Source organism: Echinops telfairi, unplaced genomic scaffold (genome assembly GCF_000313985.2).
Source record: "Echinops telfairi isolate 266 unplaced genomic scaffold, ASM31398v2 ScPeMD7_7469;HRSCAF=8507_0, whole genome shotgun sequence".
Classification (NCBI taxonomy): Eukaryota; Metazoa; Chordata; class Mammalia; order Afrosoricida; family Tenrecidae; genus Echinops; species Echinops telfairi.
In genome coordinates, this window is record NW_022111372.1 from 14,900,517 (window position 1) to 14,909,651 (window position 9,135).

At 33.5% G+C, this 9,135-nt stretch overlaps 1 protein-coding gene across 2 annotated transcripts in view; it reads left to right on the forward strand.

Annotated features, from left to right (window-relative positions):
• Window positions 1-7,955, forward strand: part of GABPA (GA binding protein transcription factor subunit alpha) — a 51,598-nt gene extending 43,643 nt beyond the window's left edge. For both annotated transcript variants that reach the window (XM_045284504.1, XM_004713086.2), the window contains exon 10: window positions 4,596-7,955. In XM_045284504.1, coding sequence (XP_045140439.1) covers window positions 4,596-4,824 — 229 coding nt within the window. In that variant the 3' untranslated portion in view covers window positions 4,825-7,955. The remainder of the gene's footprint in view (window positions 1-4,595) is intronic.
• Window positions 7,956-9,135: the final 1,180 nt, after the last annotated feature.

Sequence of the window (9,135 nt, forward strand, 5' to 3'; positions counted from 1 at the left end):
CCTTTTTTTTTTTTTTTTATGGCAAGGCTTTCTAGAGATTGGCTTCCAATTCCAGGTGTAGGAGTTCTTAATGTAAGAAACTGAGGTTAAAATTTAAGTTGTTTCTTTGTGACTTTTGCATTTTTTTTGAGGTATTAAAAATGGTTAAAGTTTTCATACTGGTGATGTTGGGCTCCTACTTACAAGGCCAGCAATTTGAAACCATCCAGCTGCTCTGTGGGAGAAAGATGAAGCTTTCTACTCCTGTAAAGATTTACAATCTTGGGAACCCCACAGGGGCAGTTCTACTCTAAGCAGGGTCACTATGTGTGGGAGACCAGCCTCTTCACAACTGAAGGGGTCTAACAGAAGGGTGTGTAATTGAGGGGTAAATTAAAGAGACATCAGGCAATATAAAGCATGCAGGCGCTTACCTCTCAGTCATGACTTCAGAAGCCCGGTCCAAGCAGAAAGGCCGTAATCTAATTTCAGCAGTTTTTATAATCTTGGACATGCAGGCCACGGTAAGCACATATATAGCAATAAGGGGTTGTATAAAGGTAGACGCATAACATGGGGGTTATACAAGCAATAGGAAGGGGTTTCACTACAGGCATACATGTAGCAGGAAGGTACATAGTAACGAGATAAGCAGGCTCTAGAGTCAAGAGGGCAGCCTAATCCTGGTCTTCTGAATTGTCTTCGAGCTCTTCTCCAGGGGAACATTCTATGATCCTTAACAGAAGGGAGTGGGCCCTACTTAGGGAGGGACAGACAATAGGGTCTGATTGCCTCAGATAACTGGGAACCTTCAGGTAGATAACTTTCAAGCAGTTGACCTCCAAGTGTATATAGTTAGTGACATGTGTTTGCAAACAACCTAAATTTTGGCTTTTTTTTTTTTTTAATTGTTGAGAATGAGTGTGGGCTGGGGGAAGCAGAGCAGAGACCCAAAGCCCATCTGTTGACCATGTGTCCATTCCCTCACAGAAGGGTCACAGAGGAGGCATGAGTCCATTAGGGTGCAGTAAGATACTGATATTGCTACTTCATGTTTCACACTTTCATACTAAAAGAGAATAAAATTTTTTTCATTACTCACATTAACACATATACATTTTACTTTCATCTTTCCAGTATCATGATATAATTTTGAATAGGATTATGACTAAATGCTGTATCCCATGATCCATTTCCTTAATTATCTTTTATCCTCAGAATTCATAATTAAGATACTTAGTTTTCAATGCATTTGTCACTTAATTACTTTTAACTTTGCCAATATTTTAAAGGATTCTTGCCATATAAGCAGAAATAAAACTTGTCTTTTTTCACAATTGGTATTTGAATATATAAATTTCCCAAAGAATTACAAATAAATTATTAATATCAATAATTAAGATGTCTGTTCTTCCCATATTCAAAGTTCTAGTCACTGACCTTTAAAACCATAAGTTTATCGTAGAATCTGAGAAGATAATTCTAAAGTTTGGAATGTAAGTATCACAATAGTTAGGAAACTTGTTCTCCTTAAAGGTTTTAAAAGTCTTGAAAACCCACGGTGTGCAGTTCTGCTTTGTCTCATAGGGTTGCGGAGTCAGGATGGACTCACTGACAGTAAGTTGTTCCATCTAAAGGTTAGCAGAGTAGGAGGGCTTGCTTTATAGCATCTTTGGGATGTTTTTTTCTTTATAGTTTTTGGTTAATTTTATTCATCCTTTCAGAGAACTTCTAGTCTTGTTAATTCCTTTTTTATTTTGAACTTTTTATTTCGAATTGGGTAAAGGCTTATCGAGCACATCAGAAAAACATTTTGTTTTCATTCACTCATTGTGATCGTACCTTGTACCATCACTTCTCCCACCTCCTCTGTCATTCCTGTCTACACTCCTTTCTCTTCTAAGCCCTCTGAACATTGCCCTGGGTAAATACTCCCCTTTTGATCTTAAGTGATTGATTTATGGTGTTCTACAGAATCTTACTATAATAACACTTGGTGGTATTTCCCAAAGGACAAATAGTCCCCAAAACAAAATAGCCCAAATAGAACCAAGATTATTTGAGCACTTTGTTCAAAGACATGACAATGAGGAGAAAACATAAAGTAATCAACTTTCAATCAGGGATGCTGGAATAATTGACTCTTTATAAGCAGAAAGAGTATTTATTTCTGTGAGCTTGTAGCCTTCGATGTAAAATGCAAAGGAGGAAAACACTTAAGGAAGCCTTCGTGACTTTGCTCATGTGGAGACATATAAAACAAAACAATAGCCATGTTTTAAACAATTATCAATCAATTGCACTATATTTAAAACACAGTAAAATGACATAGCATCCCCTCTTTCTCAAAATGTGTAAAGCTAAAAAGATTATCAATACCAAGAGTTGGCAAGGACATAGAATATACATATACTACAACCAGGTTGTCTCTTAAGACTAGATCAAATGGACATATGCATATTTCCATATATCTGCTGCTTATATCAGCATTATAATAACTAGAAACCACCAAAATAGCTGTGAGTAGTAGACTAATAAAGTGTATATTTATACAAAGATGTGTTGAGTATTTTATACCTATGAAACAACACTCTTGCTAAAAATAATAAAATTCTCTTAAACCATTCAGTGAAATAGACCTAAAAGAGTATGCATTGATTGATTTTTACGTAATAAAACAAAACTGTAGCTTTCACAATACATGTTTAGATGGTAAAGATATAAAAAGAAGCAAGAAAATTACTGTGTAACTGATTTATGGTTTTCTTATAGGGAGAGGTTAAGGATCAGGAGTCAATAGAAGGGGTAAATATCGGGTCCTGTTTCTTGATCTGAGTGATAGTTCACGCAGGGTCCCACTTTGTAATAAATCACTGAGCTCTTCAGTTTTGTGTCCTTTCCCTTTGTATGTTATATTTCACCATTTTAAATGGTTTTTAAAATATATACAAATTTAAGAATAGAAAAACAGGAAGAAACCTTATTTATGAAAATACAGATATTACATACTTATGTACTTTTATTCATTTTAAGAAGGAAACAAAGTGCTGTTTTATACAGTTTGTTGCACCTACTAGATTGAAGATGAAATTAATAATGTGTATTTTTTGCATAAAATATTACATCAAGAAATACAAAGATATACCAGTTCCATTCTCCTCCTAGAAATATAAAACCACTTTTAATTTTTTTTTTCATTTTTCCCCAAAGATCTACTTGTTATAGTCTTACACATTTCATAGAAAATTTCCTAACAAATTTGAGTGCTTACATTTTAAAATGGGAGGACAAGCAATCGTGTGGGCTGAAATCCAGCTTCCATATTAATATAAATGATAGCCAAGACTATACCTCATTTATTTTATCTATTACTTTAAAAACTAACAGGATGATTATATTTGCTGTCCTGTAATTAGGACAGTTCTCTCATTAGTTGACTCTTGATTAAGCTAACTGTGGCAATGTGTGCCACCACTGCACTTTTACCAGTTGTTAGGGAGCAGCACTTTGTCAAGTAGGTGTTAATGGGTAGTACAATTGGTTCTCTCCACCCAAGTCTAAAAAAGACTTAAGATTTCTTCCTCCTTGCCCCAGTTACGGGAATTGGCAGTACATGGTAAAAACAGTTGTGCTAGAATCAGTATGTATGATGGTGGTGCCAAGTGATTACCTAGCCACGACAGTCTTAATTATGTATATTAACCAAAATTAGACTGTTTCTAAAATAAACACAAATCCAATTCATTTAATTGTCATCTCCATAGAAAGTGGCAGCAGATTTCCTCAAATATGCCGATTTAAATTGTAGAAGTTATTTCCTTATAATAACTGGTTTCCTGTTTTTCTGTATTCTTGTCCTCTTTTAACCCTTTCACTTAAAATTTTGTGACTCCCTATTGGGTCTAAAGAACATACTGAAAATCTTTACATATTAAAATAATAAATATGACTGCATCATATAGAAGTTTGTACAAGACAGTAAAGAAGACAATACCAATAAATCTGTTGAGTATATATGTGAAATTTTTCTTTATGTATAGATTCATGAATTAATATAGCTTGTATCCTGTAGAGGGCTATGTGCAGGCATTAAATAGGATGGTCCTGTTTAGGCCTCTATTCTCTGAGGCCTATTTTCTATTTTCTAACTTAATAGTTGAGGACTAAAACCATAGAGAAATTGTGCCTTTACTTGTGGTCACAACATTATTAAGCTACTACTACTGCTAAGTTTTGAATTCTGGCCATTAGCATGACTCCATAGACTCTCTATTTTGCAGATCTGAACCAGTGTTTAAAAAAATTTTGTTTTGGATTTGTCATGCTTAATAATTTTATTTTAAAATCAATATTTTAGCATAATGTTAAAATGGGCTATGAAAGTTTATTTGTATCATACAGTACTTTAGAGTTCTGTACTCTTAAGTTTTCAGTAATGTTTTGACATTACACGTAGTTAATGTTAAGTATTTTCTATATAACATCAAATTTAATTGCTATTATGGTGGCGGTAATTGTTCATAAGGGAAGTAATACTTATGGAAAAGTCTGTGAAATATTTTAAGAAGTATGAGTTCTCTTTTTTTTTGGTAAGATGTGTTTTTCTCTTTTTAAAGGTATTATTATGATGGGGACATGATTTGTAAAGTTCAAGGCAAGAGATTTGTATACAAGTTTGTTTGTGACTTAAAGACTCTTATTGGATACAGTGCAGCAGAGTTGAACCGTTTGGTCACTGAATGTGAACAGAAGAAACTTGCCAAAATGCATCTTCATGGAATCGCCCAGCCAGTCACAGCAGTGACCCTGGCTACAGCATCTCTGCAGTCAGAAAAGGATAATTGAGTCTCAGCTCCTTCTGGACTCTGAAGTCTTTCTTAGATAATCAGAGCAAGTATTGCTCTTACCTTTATTACTGAATTTGAATCTTATTTCTAGACTGTAAAATCTGATGCATGTTTTTTTTATAAATATTTCATACTCTTGTGAATTTGGATCTTTTTACTTTGAGCATATATTTTAGAATATGTGTATGTTAAAGAATCTCCACAATGTTTCCAACATGAAGGCAACATATTCATTGTGGGATAGTTGGTTAAGTCAGGAAAGCTGAACTGGTCAGTATTAATATCGAACCCTACCAAAAATAGCCAGTGGCATCTGAAGATGACAAGTAAGTATCTGCAGGAAACAGTCTGGCATACTGTTTTTAAACAGCTGTTTCCCCTGTCTGCTGCTTTGGACGTTCCTTTACGTGGAGCCAGAACATGGAATTCTCATAGCTAAAGCATGTGTGCCTGTTCCAGCTAATCAAGCAGAGCTGAAATACTCATATCAAATAAAATTATAATGATATTAATAGATTACTAAACTAAGAGTATCAAGTTATTAAAGTAATTTATATATTTGCAAGCAAAGACAATAAAAAATCCACTGTCAGAGAGTAGTGCTAAAGAAAGAGATCCAGATTTAAATACGGCTTAACTCAAGCCAGCTCTAAGGATTTGCTGTATAGATTATACATAATGTGCGGCCAAGAAGTTAAATTATTTTGAGAGGCATTTAATTCTAATAAACCAGCTTTACAAACAAAAAAAAGAAGAGTCTGAAGTGATCTCTGTTTTTCCTGTCAGAGATTTAAAAAACTAAAAAAGTATACCTCAGCCGGAAAAGAAAAGTTTGGTTTGGTATGGCTTTCTTTCTTTGTTTCCTTTTATTACCTTGTAGTGCTGATTTATTATGCAAGGTAGTTATGTATTCATTGTACTTCTGATGGAATGAAGACTTTAAATCAGTCACCTGTACTTTGCCTTTCAAAACATTAGTAAGTTACTTTGAAATAGTCTTAAGGAAAAATTGCCTTCAGTACATGAGGCATTCTTTTTCTGCTTTGAAATTTGTCATTTATTTAATTACCTTCCTTTTGAGTATTATATATGTGTGTATACAAATATCTATACATTTATCATTGCCCATATATACATAGGCATTCAGAAGGAAAAATATTAAATAGCTCATTAAAAATTTAGTTCACATGTGTATAGATATCTTTACTTAACATTCGCTAACACTAATCAAAAATGGCTAGATATGTGTCTATGTTCCTTTCCTTTTTGTTATTTAAGGTATGCATTAATCATGATATGAGAGACAAGCACATAGCTTTTCAGTCCTTTTACAGCAAAAGACTGATTCTTAAATATTGCTTTTTTTTACTTTCCACATATTATTTCCCATAAATTCTGTCGTAAAGCAACTATGAAAGGTCAGTTAGTACTTTTGGCTAATAAGTAAAAGACCAAGCTAGTATGGGCAGGGTGCCTGGTAAGCCATAGCTGTTACCAGTACTGATGAGCATCTTGGAAGGAACCACACAAGGCACATCGCTTGAGAACAAGAGTCAAGGAATCTATGATCTCTCTGGTAATCTTGGATCATAATTTTAAGCACTCTGCTAGAGGCCTATAACATATAGCAGTTTATTTATATTATTGCATAAAGGTCTTTAAGACTCTGTAGTAGATATTACCATAAAATAGTAAAATTTGTCATTTCTATTTTTGTTTCGTTAAAAACAAAATAGAGTGGTATCTTAAAATTTTGTTACAATATTGCAAGGATGAGCAGGATAGCAGTATGAAATAATATGTAGAAGCTAAAGCTTCAAATAACATCTGAGTAAAAAGATTTTACATTGTCCTCTTGTGGCTTAAGTAGTTGACAAGTAAGTCGCTGATCGTTTAAAAATAATAATGTGCTATTCTGATCTTATCAAAAGGGTAAGAATATTGACCTTTATTTAGATTTTACAATGCTTTGAGGGAGATATTATATTGTTTTAGCTAGGATAACATACTTTTTACACCTCAATTAAATTTTTTTTTAAGTATAAGGAATACCCATATTGCTTTCTAGACCCCTAACTTTGAGCTATTAGTTTTCTCCTTTAAGCATTCCTCATAGACCTTTCTTATATGCACTAACATTCATCATAAACCCTCTTCCCCCATTGGCAGATTTTATTTCTTCATTGTAATTGGAACAGAGACAGTTTTCATACATGATAGTTGCTGTCTTTTTTCTTCATTGTTTCTCTCACATTTTATATACCGTGACTTGGGAGATTGAGTTCCTAACTGAGTCAAGAAATCTTCATTACATTCTAGGTCTAACATATATAAGCTATTTCCTTTGCTCTTGTTCAGGTTATAACTACCAGAAAGTTAAACCATTTTCATGTAATGAAGAACAAAGTATAATTCTTGTTGACCATTTTTGTTATGTTTTCATGAACATTTTTCAGAGCAGGAGAATTTACAAATACATACAAAAGAAGAAAGTACAAATATATACAAAAGAAGAAAGATCAAATTATCAGTCACGTTTTTGTACTTTATGTGTACAAGAATAATGAAATGTTTATATTTTAAAACTTGTTTTCTGTGTGAAGTTTTCATTGAGCCAACTTTTATGTCTCTCTCTCTAGCTGAAAGCTTGAAGCTATGTGTTCGACTCATAAAATCAAGCAACTTAGCAGAATCGCTGTGGATAGTTATCTTTTCAATAATCAACTGGCCACATTCATTCATTCATGTATCAAACTGTCAGTTACATTTGATTGTTTTTATCCCTTAAGAGGAAAACTGAAACAACATATTTCTTTAAAGGGTTATACCTCCAAATCCTTTGGGGTAGTCTTGCTGATATTCATATTCATTACTTTATGTTACTGCCTTTTAAATATAGCTAGTATATATTTGAAATAGCACAGAATGTTTTAAAATTCATAATTGCAAAACAAACCTGTGACTAACTTAATGTCTTCAGATATAGAAGGTATAAAAAATACTGATATTTCAATGATATTTCACTTGCTGCCAGGAGGAAAATATTCTCAATTTTTTGTAAAAGGGAGAAGAACTTTTGCATACATTTTTACTCTTTAAATAAAGACACTTACGCTGTCACAATAATAATTATGTATTTCTTTGTGGTTAAAAAATTTTTTTGTAATTTTACATAAAACAGTTATTTTCTATTTTTACTCAGATAAAAAATATTTGTGCATAAAATGTCAAAATAGTAAAATGAGAAAAATAAAGTTATTATACATTGTTTCTGTGATATGTGAAGCTTTTTGTTTATTTGTTTTTGTGTTTATTTCCTACACACTAACCAGTTTGAGTGAAAATTGTAGAGTCCAGATCTGATAGTGTACTTTGGGCATGTTATCAGGAGGCACTTCTCTGGAAAAGGACATTATGCTGGCAAACTATGGGGTCAGCAAAGAAATGAGCCTAATGAGATGAACTGACACTGGCTGCAGTAATGGACTCATAAACGGGACGGTGTGAGGATGATTCAGAACTGGACAGTGTTTGACCCTGTTGTAAGTAGAGATGACTGAATCAGAACCAGCTCAGTGGCACTTAACAGGTTTCACTGAACTACAATCAGGTGGTAAAGTTTAGTCTTTTCAAGAAAAATGAAACCCACAAAGCCAGATTTTCTTTTCGAATAGTAGTAAGTGATGTGGTTAAGATAGTAAATATCTAAGAGAAAATGATATTGATCTTGAACAATTCACAACAAAGTCTTTTTAAAAGCTAGTTACTGTAAAACAGATTTAGTAAAGCCTTTCAACCTTTTCTTTTATTTATTGGTCAATTTTGCCTGAATATCACAGAGGAAGGGGGACAGAAAAACCACTTCAGCCATTAAGGTAAGTAAAGAATGCATTGTGTGAACTGTTTAAAAGTAAACATTGTAAAAAAAAAAAGTAAACATTGTATCTTGTTTGAAATCAGCAAACCACCCCAGTTGCCGGGGAGCGGGCTACCTAGCGGGGACCCACCCGGAAAAGGGGAAACTGCCCAATGTGCAGTTTCCAAAGCTGAAAAATGTTCAGCCATAATTCTTGGAGGCTGAGTTGGGTATGAACAGCTGAGACCTTCCGGTTAGTAGAGTGTTCTACTGCCACCAAGGCTATATGTAAAAATAATTTCTTAGAAAACTTAATACTAGCCACATCTCACTTTATTAGCAAACAGGTGAGATCTGTTCTCCCAAGACACTTTGTATATGTGCAAGTCAACATATATTAAAGATTCTTTTTACTAATAACTAAAACATTGCTTTTTAAACTATCTGAAGTGG